This window comes from Triticum urartu, chromosome 2 (genome assembly GCF_003073215.2).
Source record: "Triticum urartu cultivar G1812 chromosome 2, Tu2.1, whole genome shotgun sequence".
NCBI lineage: Eukaryota > Viridiplantae > Streptophyta > Magnoliopsida > Poales > Poaceae > Triticum > Triticum urartu.
In genome coordinates this window covers 683,958,544-683,972,748 of record NC_053023.1, presented here as the reverse complement: position 1 = coordinate 683,972,748, position 14,205 = coordinate 683,958,544, and the positions used below count along the sequence as shown (strand labels likewise).

General features: G+C 53.4%; 1 protein-coding gene across 1 annotated transcript; it reads right to left on the bottom strand.

The window, feature by feature from the left end:
- Positions 1-12,019: 12,019 nt before the first annotated feature.
- Positions 12,020-13,545, bottom strand: LOC125537874 (desmethyl-deoxy-podophyllotoxin synthase-like). The gene is made up of 3 exons (XM_048701202.1): positions 13,511-13,545; positions 12,710-13,412; positions 12,020-12,605 (listed from the first exon to the last, which is right to left on the bottom strand). The coding sequence occupies exons 1-3, from the start codon at positions 13,543-13,545 to the stop codon at positions 12,054-12,056; spliced, it is 1,290 nt and encodes a 429-aa protein (XP_048557159.1). The 3' UTR covers positions 12,020-12,053.
- Positions 13,546-14,205: the final 660 nt, after the last annotated feature.

The window sequence follows — 14,205 nt, the reverse complement described above, 5'->3', positions numbered from 1 at the left end:
AAGAGCGCTCAGGTTTATCCCGAACACCCCAGCACTAGTGGCACGGGGGCAGAAGCCGACGACTGGCCATCTCTTAATCTTTTGATAAACGGCCGCACAGAAAACAATATTTTAAATTCAAAAAGCATTGCTTAAGCACCTATGAACAAGTTTTCAGCGCACAGGATAAAAACGAGCGAGTTTATTCAAAAATTATATCCTTGGTACATTCATCCGCCACAAGGCGGGCACCCGCAAGAACATCCTTGTAATAGTTCTCGGGCTTGCGATGCTCCTTCCCCAGCGGCGGCCCGTCCTTCACAAGCTTCTCACCGTCCAGCCTACCCCAGTGCACCTTTGCACGGGCAAGGGCCCGACGGGCACCTTCAATCCAGACGGAGTGCTTGATGACCTCGAGCCTTGGACAGGCCTCCACCAGCCGCCGCACCAGCCCGAAGTAGCTCCCAGGCAGGGCCTCTCCGGGCCACAGCCGAACTATGAAGCCCTTCATGGCCTGTTCGGCCGCCTTGTGGAGCTCGACCAGCTGTTTCAGCTGGTCTCTCAAGGGCACAGGGTGTCCGGCCTCAGCATACTGAGACCAGAACACCTTCTCCGTCGAGCTGCCCTCTTCAGCTTGGTAGAATGCGGCAGCGTCGGATACGCTGTGGGGAAGATCTGCGAATGCCCCTGGAGAACTCCGGATTCGAGTAAGTAATAAGTAGTTTACTTTTATATTTCTGCTTTGCATAAAGAATGCCTTACCCGCTGCTATCTTCTTCATATCCTCCAAATCTTGGAGGACCTTTTGGGCTTCGGCCTTGGCAGACTTGGCAGTCTCAAGGGCCACCGTGAGCTCGGACGCTTGGGTCTTTGACTCAAGCTCCAAACTCTCATGTTTTTTCATGAGAGCCTGAAGCTCTTGCTGCACCTCGCCGACCTGAGCCCCAAGTTTCTCTCGCTCGGTGCGCTCCGCGGCCGTTTTCTTTTCGGCCTCGGACAGTGCCTGCTTGAGGGTCGCCACCTCAGTCGTGGCCCCTATAATAAGCAGTGCAATCCTGTTATTTTTTGCAATCACGCCTCTCTATAGGCATTTTTTTTCTATAAGGTATCTCTTACCTTCTTTCTCCTCGAGCTGCCGTTTGGCAAGGCCGAGCTCTTGCTCGGTCCGCTCGAGGCCCTGCTTCAGGGCACCCACCTCCGCAGTCAGTGCGGCGGTGGCCAGCAGCGAAGCCTGCATACGTATATTGACTCCTTTTTAGTTAGACTCCTACGATATTTAATAGATCCTCTATTCGGCTTTTCATTCTGAACGCCAAACAGAGCATCAGGGGCTACTGTCTATGCGATAATATTTTTACATATTTTTACTTACCTCGAAGCCTGTTAGAAGGCTAGCGCAAGCTTCAGTCAGTCCGCTCTTGGCGGACTGAACCTTCTGGATCACCGTACTCATAATAGTACGGTGCCCCTCGTCGATGGAGACGCCGTCAAGAACCTCCAGCAGATTATCCGGCACCTCCGGTTGGATGGAGGCCGCCAGCTCAGAAGGCTTGCTCCTCTTGGAAGGAGTTCGCCTACCGCGGTTCGGAACTGTGGAAGATTCCGGCGCGGTGTCCGGCACAAAGCCGCACTTGGAGCCCTGGGGGCCTTATCCCCTTCACTCCTGGAGTCCGGGAGGTTGCCTTGCGGCACCTCCGGGACCACCTCCTCCTGCCCCGGAGCTTGTCACAACGCCACTTCGGCGTCGTCTGCAGTGCGGGGGGAGACAGCGGGCGGAATTGAGTTCACGTCCGATGAGTCCAGGGAGCCGCCCGACGATTTGTCGAATTCGGCTCGGGGCGGACTACATAATTACATTCGACATTAGGGAAAGCTGTGCAACAAAGGAACATCATGAGTTACTCTGATGTCTGAACTTACGATTTCGCCGGACGCTTGGCCCTGTTTGGCCACTCCTCTTCGCCCTCTTCGGCGTCGGGGGAGTAGTCCGGCGGAGGGATCTTCCTTTTCCTAGACCCCTCGGCCTCCCCCATTGGGGCGGCCTTCCTCTTCTCTCCTCCCTCCGCTGGGGGGAGAATTTTCTTCTTCCTCCTCCTCATTTTCACGGGAAGAGGGCGTCTCGGACTCGTCAGATGACGAGTCCGACACCACCATGTTGCGGGCACTCTTTCGAGTCCCCGTGGTCTTCTTCTTCTTGGCCTTCTTTTCTGGCACCACATAAGGCGCCGGAGCCAGCAGCTTCACTAGTAGAGCTGGGGCTGGGTCTTCGGGCAGCGGAGCCGGACAGTTAATCGGTCCGGATATCGCCCGCCAAGCCTGTCAAAGGTAAGGGAGTTTAGATCCCGCATAGAGTCAAACTATGAAAAAACTTAACATCCTGTAAAAAGGTGAAAATAGCTTACCTCGCTAGCGTGACGCTGCGAGCTGTATCTGCGGTCCTCGGAAGCGGATGCGGGAGCCTCGGCACCTTTGATTAGCGCCTTCCAGACGTCTTCATACGTCGTGCCGAAGAGCCTGTTAAGGGTTCGGTGCTATGCCAGGTCGAACTCCCACAGAGTAAAGTCCCGTTGTTGACACGGGAGGATTCGGCGAACGAGCATGACCTAAACTACATTTACGAGCCTGATTGGCTTGTTTACCAGGGACTGGATGCATGTCTTCAGTCCGGTCACCTCTTCCTCGTTACCCCACGATAGGCCCGTCTCTTTCCAGGACATGAGCCGCGTGGGGGTCCGGATCGGAACTCGGGGGCTGCGATCCATTTCGGATCGCGTGGCTCGGTGATGTAAAACCACCCGGCTTGCCACCCCTTTAGGGTCTCTACGAAGGAGCCCTCGAACCACAGGACGTTGGCAATCTTGCCCGCCATGGCGCCTCCGCACTCCGCCTGGCTGCCGCGCACCACCTTGGGCTTGACGTTGAAGGTCTTGAGCCAGAGGCCGAAATGGGGGCGGATGCGGAGGAAAGCCTCGCACACGACGATAAACGCCGAGATGTTGAGGACGAAGTTCGGGGCCAGATCGTGGAAATCCAGGCCATAGTAAAACATGAGCCCCCGGACAAATGGGTGGAGTGGAAAACCCAGTCCGCGGAGGAAGTGGGGAAGGAATACTACCCTCTCATGGGGCCTTGGGGTGGGGAGAAGCTGCCCCTCCTCAGGAAGCCGGTGCGCGATGTCTTTGGACAAGTATTCGGCCTTCCTTAGCTTTTTGACATGGCCCTCCATGACGAAGGAGACCATCCACTTGCCTCCCGCTCCGGACATTGCTGGAGAAGGTTGAGGTGGGAAGTGCGGGCTTGGGTGCTGGACCTCGAGTGCGCAGGAGATGGATAGGCAAAGGAGGAAGAAGGCGTAGGTAAAAAGGTGGATCCTTATCCCCTTATATGGGTGGATGCGGTTGTGCATCCCCACCAGCCTAGTAAAACTCGCTTGTCTCCTAAGCGCCGTGATAAATGGCGCGGTTGGGTTACCCACGTCCGTATTGATGAGAATCGCGTAAAAGGGGTAGACGATCTCTGCTTTGACAAGACGTGCCAAGGAAACCGCCTCGCAAAACATGCTGAGGTGGAAAAGTAAAAACGATTCGAGTAAAGGACTCGGCCGTAGTGTGATGACGCACTGCGGAATACGTCGGCAGATTTGATTTGTGTCAATATTATTCTCTCTATGGCAATATGTGGAAACTTATTTTGCAGAGCCGGACACTACTCTTGGTGTTTACAATCTTCTACGAAGGACTTGGAGGAGGAACCCGCCTTGCAATGCCGAAGACAATCTGCGCGCCGGACTCGTCGTCATTCAAGCCTGGTTCAGGGGCTACTGAGGAAGTCCTGGATTAGGGGGTGTTCGGGTAGCCAGACTATACCTTCAGCCGGACTCCTGGACTATGAAGATACAAGATTGAAGACTTCGTCCCGTGTCCGGATGGGACTTTCCTTGGCGTGGAAGGCAAGCTTGGCGATGCGGATATTCAAGATCTCCTACCATTGTAACCGACTCTATGTAACCCTAACCCTATCCGGTGTCTATATAAACCGGAGGGTTTTAGTCCGTAGGACAACATATACAACAATAATCATACCATAGGCTAGCTTCTAGGGTTTAGCCTCCTTGATCTCGTGGTAGATCTACTCTTGTACTACCCATATCATCAATATTAATCAAGCAGGAGTAGGGTATTACCTCCATCGAGAGGGCCCGAACCTGGGTAAAAAACATCGTGTCCCTTGTCTCCTGTTACCATCTGGCCTAGACGCACAGTTCGGGACCCCCTACCCGAGATCCGCCGGTTTTGACACCGACACCTACCATAATATTCTGCATGTGATAAAACTATACTACTTTGATCTTTAGGTTGAGCTGATTTTCAACCTCAACTTTATAGATCTTCAGTTTTCCCAAACCTTTAGATCGATGACTATAGGATAAATGTAGCCATAGCGAGAGAAATCATCGGTGAAGGTGATGAAAGAATCAAAACCATCCACATAATTTACATTAAAAGGTCTACATATGTTAGTATGAATAAGTTCAAGGACCCGTGTGGCTCTTACTGCTCAATTCTTGGTTGTTTTCACGTCCCTTCATATAGTCAATGCACTTTCCTGCATTAGAGAAATCTAGCAGATAAAGTATTTCTACTATGATCATTCGTTCCATTCCCCCTTGAAATGTGACCTGAGCGATGATGCCACAATTTTAGAGAAGGATTGATACTTCTCCCATTTTTATATGATTACATTCATTCACATTCATTTCATGGAGACTCACACACATAGGACAATTGGAAAGATATGTAACATATAAAGTTTGCCTTGTGTGACGGTCAGAATCCCTATGAGATCCAGTTTGAATAGCAGGAGGTTCAGGTGCATATGCCTACCCTGAGTTAGCAGTTTTGAGTAGTTTGTTCGCCCAACTCGTCCCCTTGGTCCCTTGCTCGCTCGAACGCCCGGTTTGTTCGATTGCACGTCTTTTTCTTTCTTAAGGGAAACGTTTTACGTCGGTGTGCCGGCCCAACGTTGGGCCGGTCGTGTGGCTCGCTCGCTTCGTGCAGTATCCATACACATCTAGGCGTGACGCAGTCAATCTTATCCTTTTGCACCGCGATCGCTAGCCACTCGTTCCCCTTCTTCTTGCTTAGACGCGCGGAGGCTCCCTCCTTCAACCTCCTCCTGCATCAGCCGCCATGGGGAAACTTCTCTTCTCCCATCTCACGTTAGACAACCCCTCCCCAATCACCTATCTCCTCCCTCTCCTTTCCCCCACATCTACCCACGTCGTTGGGCTGTGAGGCGGCGGCGACATAGATGATGTGCTTCGATGTGGGGCGGCCGGCCATGCGTGGAGACGCACAGCATGGCGAGCTGGAGGTGTTACTGTGCGTGGAGACCTTGGTCGGAGATGCTGGAACCGGCCGGCTGGGAAGCTGCAACAGGCAGGTGATTATGCTGGAATCAGACGCGCGTCGCCACATGAAGCTTTTTTTGCTGGAACCAGCGTTTGTTTTTGCTGGAATTGGCTCGTACTATTGCTGCAATCGGCACTTGTGTTTTTGGCTGTTGATTTTATTTTGCTGGAATTGGCTCTTATTATTGCTGCAATCGGCACTTGTGTTTTCGCTGTTGATTTTATTTTGCTGGAACTGGCTAATTTGTTTGCTACAATTTATTATCCGAGTTTTTTGCCGCTGAGATTTTTGCTGGAACCAGCCTATTCTTTTGCTGGAACTGGCTATTTTGTTTGCTACAATCGATTATCCAAGTTTTTGGCCGCTGAGATTTTTGCTGGAACCATTGGTAAGTTTTGCTAGAACCAGCAAACCTTTTTGCTTCAACCAACTACTGAAGTTTTTTGTTGACATGGCGGTGCAAGAACAGGCGAGCCGGAGACGAGGACGCCGGGATGCTACAACCATGGTGGTTGTATGCTGGAAGCGGCATGTGTTCAAGCTGCAGGTGCTACAACGGCGACGCCATGCTAGAGGGTCGGATGCTACAAGCTCCAAGGAGGGTGACCACCGGCGACGAGATCCATTTGTTTTTGCTAGAACCTTACATTGTTTTTGCTGGAAACGTGCTTTTTGTTTGTTGGAAGCATGTATATTTTGGCTAGAGGAGGCCGACCAGCCGACCACCTGCGACGATGGCGTCAATCGGCAGGCGAGGCAAGCAGGCCAGGGTGGCTGGCGAGCTGGCTGGGTTCTCGGGAGATCACGGACTGCCTGTATCACAGGCGCCATGGCTATTTTTCTCTTTTTTAATGAAGCAGTTTGGGGAAGGAGGAGGCCATCGTGCAGTTGTAATTGCACAAATCGTATGTGATTTTCGGCCGGCGCGGGCGCGCCTAGTAGTGCCCTTTTCTTAATTGGCGCTCACACACATGTACACTTGTTTCCTCGCTTTTGGCTATCTAAAAAAGTCGACTAACAGTTGTTTCAAAATAAACTGTGAAATAAGAAAATGTTCACAAAGTAAAAAAAGAAAAGTTCACGCAATCTCCAAAGTAAAAAAGAAAACCTGGCTAGCTACTAGTCTAGTGGAAAGGCGCTCAGACCACCGGAACAAGCAGAAGGTCACGGCGCAGCCGCACGGTGACTCCCATCTTCTCCGTGTAAGACATATGATTTCGGGACTGCACGACACCCTTAACCTGGGGTCTGGCTATCTCATTATATAGAAGTACCCAAGGGGTACAATACAATGTTACAGTACATGTATACAAAGGCTACATGTATATACAGTCTAACACCCTCCCTCAATCTTAACTATGTCCTGAAGTACAAAACAAGTTAAGATTGCACCTACAGCCTACAAACTGTGGTTTTGGAAGAGGCTTCGTGAAGATGTCGGCAAGCTGATCCTTTGATGAGATGAACTTGATACAGAGTAGCTTCTATGCAACACGTTCCCGAACAAAGTGATAATCCACCTCAATGTGTTTTGTCCTAGCATGAAACACCGGGTTAGAAGAAAGATATATAGCACCAATGTTGTCACACCACAGGACCGGAGGACGAGCTTGAGGGACACGCAGCTCTCTCAACAGAGATTGTACCCATATGATCTCAGCTGTCGCATCAGCAACAGCTTTGTACTCAGCCTCAGTACTACTGCGAGACATTGTTGCTTGCTTGCGAGCATTCCAGGCGATCAAGTTAGGACCCAGAAATACCGCATAACCCCCATGGATCGCCTGTCATCAGGACTACCAGCCCAGTGTGAATCAGAAAACGCCGAGAGTTCATACGCCGGTGTAGACTGAAGAAGCAAGCCATAGGAGGCAGTAAGGCTGACATAGCGCAAGATACGCTTCACAGATGACCAGTGAGACGTCCTGGGTGCATGCAGAAACTGACAGACACGGTTGACTGCATAGGAGATATCAGGCCTGGTAATAGTAAGGTATTGCAGACCACCAACGAGACTGCGATACTCAGTAGCATCATCAGACGAGAGGGAGTCACCATCAAGAGCAGACAACCGATTAGTGGCAGACATCGGAGTGTTAACATGTTTGCATTTGAGCATTCCAGCACGACACAACAAGTCCAAGGAGTACTTCTTCTGAGCGAGAGTCAAACCAGCAGAGGACCGGGAAACCTCAAGACCAAGAAAAAAGTGAAGAGCACCTAAATCCTTGACAGCAAAATCATTACGGAGAGCAATCACAAGGCGATCAGCACCAGCAGTAGATGAACTAATAAGAATGATATCATCAACATAAACCAAGAGATACATCGTAACCTCAGGACGCTGTAGGGGAAACAGTGATGTATCAGCAGTGGAGGGAGTAAACCCAAGAGCCCGAAGAATAGAGCCAAGGCGAGCATGCCATGCACGAGGAGCCTGTTTGAGTCCATACAGGGCCTTAACCAGTCGACAGAGATGATGAGGCCATGTTGGATCAACAAAACCAGGCGGCTGACGCATATAAACCTCCTCCTCCAGAATGCCATGGAGAAAAGCGTTCTGCACATCAAGCTGACGAAGGAACCATTCGCGAGTAACCGCAAGAGACAATATTAATCGAATGGTAGTAGGCTTGATGACTGGACTGAACGTGTCTGCATAATCAAGACCATACCTCTGTTTGAAGCCCTTGGCAACTAACTGTGCCTTGTAGCGTTCAATGGAGCCATCAGCATGTCTCTTGACTTTGAAAACCCACTTGGAATCAATGACGTTGACACCTCACACTAGAGGAACAAGATGCCAAGTGTTATTCTTTTGTAGAGCCTGAAACTCTTGTTCCATTGCATCACGCTAATGAGGAATACTCAGTGCAGCCTGAAAGTGACGAGGCTCTGCAGTGGGGTCGGCGGCAGTGTGAGCCATGCACGCAGCAAGCCACGCAACCGTCCCATTCGTGCGCTCCTTTGGACAAAATACACCGGATTGGCTCCTTGTGCAAGGACGCAGAGTGACAACAGGTCCTGCCGGCAGAACCGGTGCAGCAGAGGATGTCGATGAGGACGATACAGAGTCGGGCTCACAGGGGACCAAAACGGTGCTGGTCGGCGACCCTGGTAGCAAGACCGACCCGACCGGTGTAGGTGACTGGACCTCCGGGCCAGTGGCAGCAGTAGCCGGCCCAGGCGAGGGGCCCGCCAGTGGCCCGGGCGAGCCACGCGAGGCTGGCGAAGCCTGCGAGCTAGGCGAGCCGGGCGAGGCGGCCGCTGGCGAGGCCGCTGGCGTGGACAGGGCCCGTGAGCCAGGAGAGCCTGGCGCTGGCGAGCCCACCGCCCGCGGGGCCAGCGTGGGGCCAGGCGGGGCCAGCATGGAGCCGGACGGACCCGGCTCCCGCGATGCAGCCTCCAGTGGCGAGATGAGAACGGGTTGGCGAGTGCCGCCCGGTATGCATGACGCATGCATGTTCTGATCAGGAGGATCATCCGTGACCTGTTCATCAAGCAGCTCGAGCCGAGCACCACGTCCAGTACCTGCAGCATGATTAGGGAGCAACGCAGGGGCATATGCAACATCCACAAATTGATCAGGCGTAGGTGTAGACACGGGCACTGGTGGTATAGAAGTGGTAAGGTCAGTCGGAAGTGCACGAAAAGGGAATACATTTTCATCAAACACAACGTCACGAGAGATGTAGACGCGGTTGGTAGGAACGTGTAAGCACTTGTACCCTTTGTGAAGAGAACTATACCCGAGAAAAACGCACTTCTTAGACCGAAACTCTAGCTTGCGCTTGTTGTATGGACGGAGGTGAGGCCAACATGCACACCTGAACACTTTGAAGAATGTGTAGTCTGGAATCTCATTAAGCAGAAGTTCAAGTGGGGTTTGCATTTTCAGGAGTCTCGAGGGAAGCCTGTTTATAAGAAAACAAGCTCTGGAGAAAGCATCACTCCAGAACCTAAACGGGACGGATGCATGAGCTAGCAAGGTTAAGCCAGTTTCAACAAGATGATGATGCTTACGCTCGGCAGTACCATTCTACTGATGTGTGTGAGGACATGACACGCGGTGCGAAATCCCAAGTTTGTTAAAGAACGAGTTGAGGTTGTGGTACTCACCCCCCCCAGTCGGATTGGACATGGATGATTTTCTGCTTAAGAAGACGCTCAACGTGTGCTTGAAACTGAAGGAAGACATTGAACACATCAGACTTACACTTAATAAGATATAACCAAGTAAAATGGTTGTAAGCATCAATGAAACTGACATAATAATTATGACCACTAACAGATGTCTGGACATGGCCCCATACATCAGAAAACACAAGCTCAAGAGGATGTTTCACAACACGACTAGACTCTGAAAAAGCAAGCTGATGAATCTTGCCCTGCTGACAGGCATCACAAATAGTTTCAGCAGTTTTATTGGACACAACTGGGAGATCATGATGATGCAAAACATGTCGAACTATGGGAGCCGCCGGGTGACCAAGGCACGCATACCATTGTGTAGGCGACACACGAATACCACTGAACACCTGAGGAGAAGACGGCATGGAAGATGGGTGCGGCGCATCAAGTGCATACAGGCCATGGCGAAGACGACCGCTAAGTAGAACGGCCCTCGTGTCCCGATCCTTGATAAAGAAACGAAAAGGGTGAAACTCAGCAAGGACATTATTATCACGAGTAAGTTGAGGAATGGACAACAAACTACGCGTAGCAGAAAGAACACGAAGGACATTAGATAGATGCAATGTGCGAAAATTGTGTGCAAGGAGAGAGGCCTGACCAACATGGGAGATGCGCATACCTGCTCCACTGGCGGTGTGCACCTGATCATGACCACGATATGGCTCCTGAGTGGAGAGCTTACCCATCTCACCGGTGAGGTGGTTGGTAGCTCCAGTGTCCATGTACCACGCAGGATCAATGGAGTAAGACAGAGTGCGACCATGATCATGACTCGTCACAGCGGCGGTGGCCTGCTTGTCGTTCCCTTTTCCATTGTTGCCAAGGCCCAGAAAATCTTGCTTGTAGCGACGATGATAGCGAGAGGCAATGTGGCGCTCAAGGCCACACAGCTGGCAGGCCTGTGGAGCACCACAAGAGGAACAGCACGCCACTGGCCGGTTACCACCCGTGATGGTCGGAGCATTGCCCCGCGAGGATGGTTGTGAAGCCGGCGCCGTCTTGCCACCTGAAGATGATGACCGCTGGGGCTTGCCACGAGTTGCGGCATTGGCAGAGGCAAAACTGGGGGAGGCCCGACCCGCCTTAATACGCTGCTCACGGCCAAGCAGACGTGCATAGAGCTCACGAGGTGGGAGCGGATCATCGCGGCCATGAACATTCTCAATGAGGTTGTCATAATCATCATCAAGCCCATTGAGCACAAAGGTGGTGAACTCCGCATCTTGCAGCGATTGACCAACTGAGGCCAACGTGTCAGCGAGACCCCGCATCTTGTTGAAGTAGTCGGTGATGCTGAGGTCGCCAAGCTTGGTCTCGCCTAGCTCGGTGCGTATAGAGTGAGCACGCTCCTGAGATTGAGACGCGAAACTGGTGTGAAGCGCCGCCCACACCTCCCGGGACGTAGTGGCGAAGATGACCAGCGACGAGACGGTCGGAGTGAGCGAGGACTGGATGGCGGAGAGGATGGCCTGATCCTGAGCCACCCAGGTGTGGTATGCCGGATGGTGAGGGAGCGGACATAGGATGGATCCATCAACGTAGCCTTCCAGATAGCGGCTCCGCAGAAGAGGGAGCACCTGGGCACGCCAGGACATATAGTTGTCCGGCGCGAGCTTCACCGGCAGCAGATGCAAGAAGTAGAACGGTGCCGGCATCGTGGCCGAATTAGCGTGGGCATGTGGCGATGCATATAGGCCCACCGACGAGGCCGCCCCAGGATGTGCAGGATACATCGAGTAGGGCGGGTAGGATCCGGAGGAAACCGCCCCGGGGACGCCGTAGTGTGCTGGAGGGGCGCCGTAGGATGCCGAGGGCGCACTGTGGTAGGGAGCCGCGGGATCGCCGTGGTGTGCCGCGGCTGGAGCCACGTACGAGGAGGCGACCGCAGTCCCTTGCGGGTGTGGGGATGACGCCGGGTAGGTTTGAAGCGGCGTGGGCGCCGAGTAGGGCAGCGGCGGAGGCGCGCCGTAGTAGTGATGCGGCGGTGGAGCGCCATAGGGCTGCTGCGGAGGCGGCGCACCATAGGTTTGAGGCGGTGGCGGCCAAGACGACGGCAGGGGCGGCGCCTGCCAAGACGACGGCGGCGGCGGCCGACCGCGGGAACACCGCCCGCAGGAGGAGCAGCGCCAGGGGGCACCGCACCGGACGGGGTGGTGGCGCGATCTCCCGATCCGATCAGGGGGTCTGGCGAGGTGGAGGCACCGAAGGCCATCGCGAGCGGCTGAGAGGCAAGGAACGGTGAGGCAGTCGCGAGGGCCGGCGCCGCGGCGGCGGGAGGAACCGAGGTCGGCGCGGCGGCGGCGGTGGCAGAAGACATCGTAACCCAATCTGATATCATGTAAGACATATGATTTGGGGACTGCACGACACCCCTAACCTAGAGTGTGGCTATCTCATTATATAGAAGTACCCAAGAGATACAATACAACGTTACATTACATGTATACAGAGGCCACGTGTATATACAGTCTAACACTCCGTCATGTCGAGCTCCTCGGCCTCCGCCCCGCCGGGCAGCTCCCGGTCGAAATGGTACAGCAGCCCCGCGAGCGCGAGCTCCACGTTGGCCAAGCCGAAAGACATCCCAGGGCACATCCTTCGGCCCGCCCCGAACGGCGTGTACTCCATGTCCGCCCCCTTGAAGTCGACCTCGCCACGCTCGAACCTCTCCGGTATGAACTCCTCGGCGGCGTCCCAGTGGGCAGGGTCCCTGCTGATTGCCCAGGCGTTGACGAGCACCATGGTCCCCTTGGGCACGTCGAAGCCCAGGACCCGGCAGTCGTTCATGCACTCGCGCGGCAGCAGCAGCGGGGCCGGAGGGTGCAGCCGGAGCACCTCCTTGATCACCAGGCGCATGTAGTTCAGGCCGCCGAGGGAGTCCTCTATTACCTTGGGTTGTCCAGCGAGGGCTCGCCGGACCTCGTCTTGCGCCTTCCCCATCACTCTGGGGTTCTTCACGAGCTCGGCCATGGTCCATTCCAGGGTCGTTGCCGACGTGTCGCTCCCCCCGGCGAACAAGTCCTGTACGATTTCGGCACGATACATTACATGCATGAACGGCTTTTTTCCATGGACTGATGGAAGTAGATGTGTGGATTCCATGAGTGAGGTGCTTCATTACGTACCCCGACGGCCGACTTGATGTTGTCAATGGACATGGGGAACTGCAGGTGGCCCTCCCGCTGGATCCTCAGGAGCACGTCGAGCAAGCCCTCCTTGTCGTCGTCGGCCGCTCTGTTCTCCTGGTGCTCGCGGACGGCGGCGTCCATGAACGCGTCCCGTTCTTCTCGGTACCGCTTCATCTGGCCCGGCACCCGGCTGATGAGCATCGCGAGGCGGGACGACGGGTAGAAGTCCGGCAAGCTCATCCCGGCGAACAGCTTGATCCCGCGCTGTAGAATCATCTTGAACCTGTTCCCGATGATGGCGCGCACCGATGAGTCGGCGGCGTACGCCGACAGCCGCTTGCTGAGGTTCACCGAGGCAGACGCCGTTGCCGCTGCTGCCACCGCCAGGAGCAGGCGGCCGGCCTCCTCCTCTCGCACGGTCCGGAAGGACTGGACGCGCCGGGCGCTGAACAGCTCGACAGTGCAGATCTTGCGGATCTGCCGCAACTTGTCGCCGTACGGCGCGAAGGCGATCCCCTCTGTTCCTTCGGGGATAGACAGGCGGAGCATGCGGCTGATGGCGCGTGTGGCGAAGTCCACATCGCGCGCCACCATGACCTCGCGCGCGGCGTCCGCGGAGGAGGCGATAACTTGCCTATCTATAATCTTCTCGCCCCCCCCCCCCCCCCCCCCTGATTTTCGGGGGTGGGGCCCCCCACACCTAATAATCCACTAATAATGCTCCACGTTGCTATTTACGTAAAGCACGTAACAAGTGTTACGTAGGTCTAACATTGTCCGTGCGTGCTGCATGCTCACATGAGTGTATTTGAAGTTGAGTCAATTACATTCATGGTGCTACAACTTGACGTAAATGGTCATTTTGATGCTAAAAGTTGTGGTGCACATTGAAGTGGCGAAAAGTTGACATTGACGTGCAAATACGGTGCTTATCTCATTTGTATACGGAGTCGGTGCTGACCAGGCGCATGGGGCCCGCTGTCAGCCACTCGACCAGAGAGAAGGGACGTGTGGCCAGATTTTTTTCAAAAGCACCCTCGAAATATTTTTTCACAAAAAAATCCCTGTTGAGGCCAGATTTTTTTCAAAAGCACCCTCGAAATATTTTTTCCCAAAAAAATCCCTGTTGACGTGGGAAGATTTTGTCACCTCTATGAGAAGTGGGTCCCGCATGTCACCTGAGACCGAAAACAAAATGCCGGGATCGAACCCACAACAATGTCCTCAAACAAGCTGGCAAACCACCGCACCGATTAAGTCTTCTACGGGCAATACGGGTAAACTATTATATGTATTTTAATCGCAGCGCAGGCGGAGGTTAAATGGGCTGTACATCTTGCGGCTTATTTTGCACCTGTTAGTTTCTTTTATTTTTCAGCAGAAAGTATCTAAATTATAAGTTCTTAAAAAATCTAAATTATATTCTCGGTAATAAAAATAAAGAATGAATATTTGTGTTTATAAATATTGTACTACCTCTGTTCACTTTTATA

Coding starts and splice junctions, on each gene's coding strand:
- LOC125537874 (XM_048701202.1), bottom strand. CDS start 13,545: ATGAATGTAATTGACTCAACTTCAAATACACTCAT. Junction 13,413..13,510: donor TCAACTTCAAATACACTCAT/GTGAGCATGCAG, acceptor GTGGATTATTAG/GTGTGGGGGGCCCCACCCCC. Junction 12,606..12,709: donor ACATCAAGTCGGCCGTCGGG/GTACGTAATGAA, acceptor GAAATCGTACAG/GACTTGTTCGCCGGGGGGAG.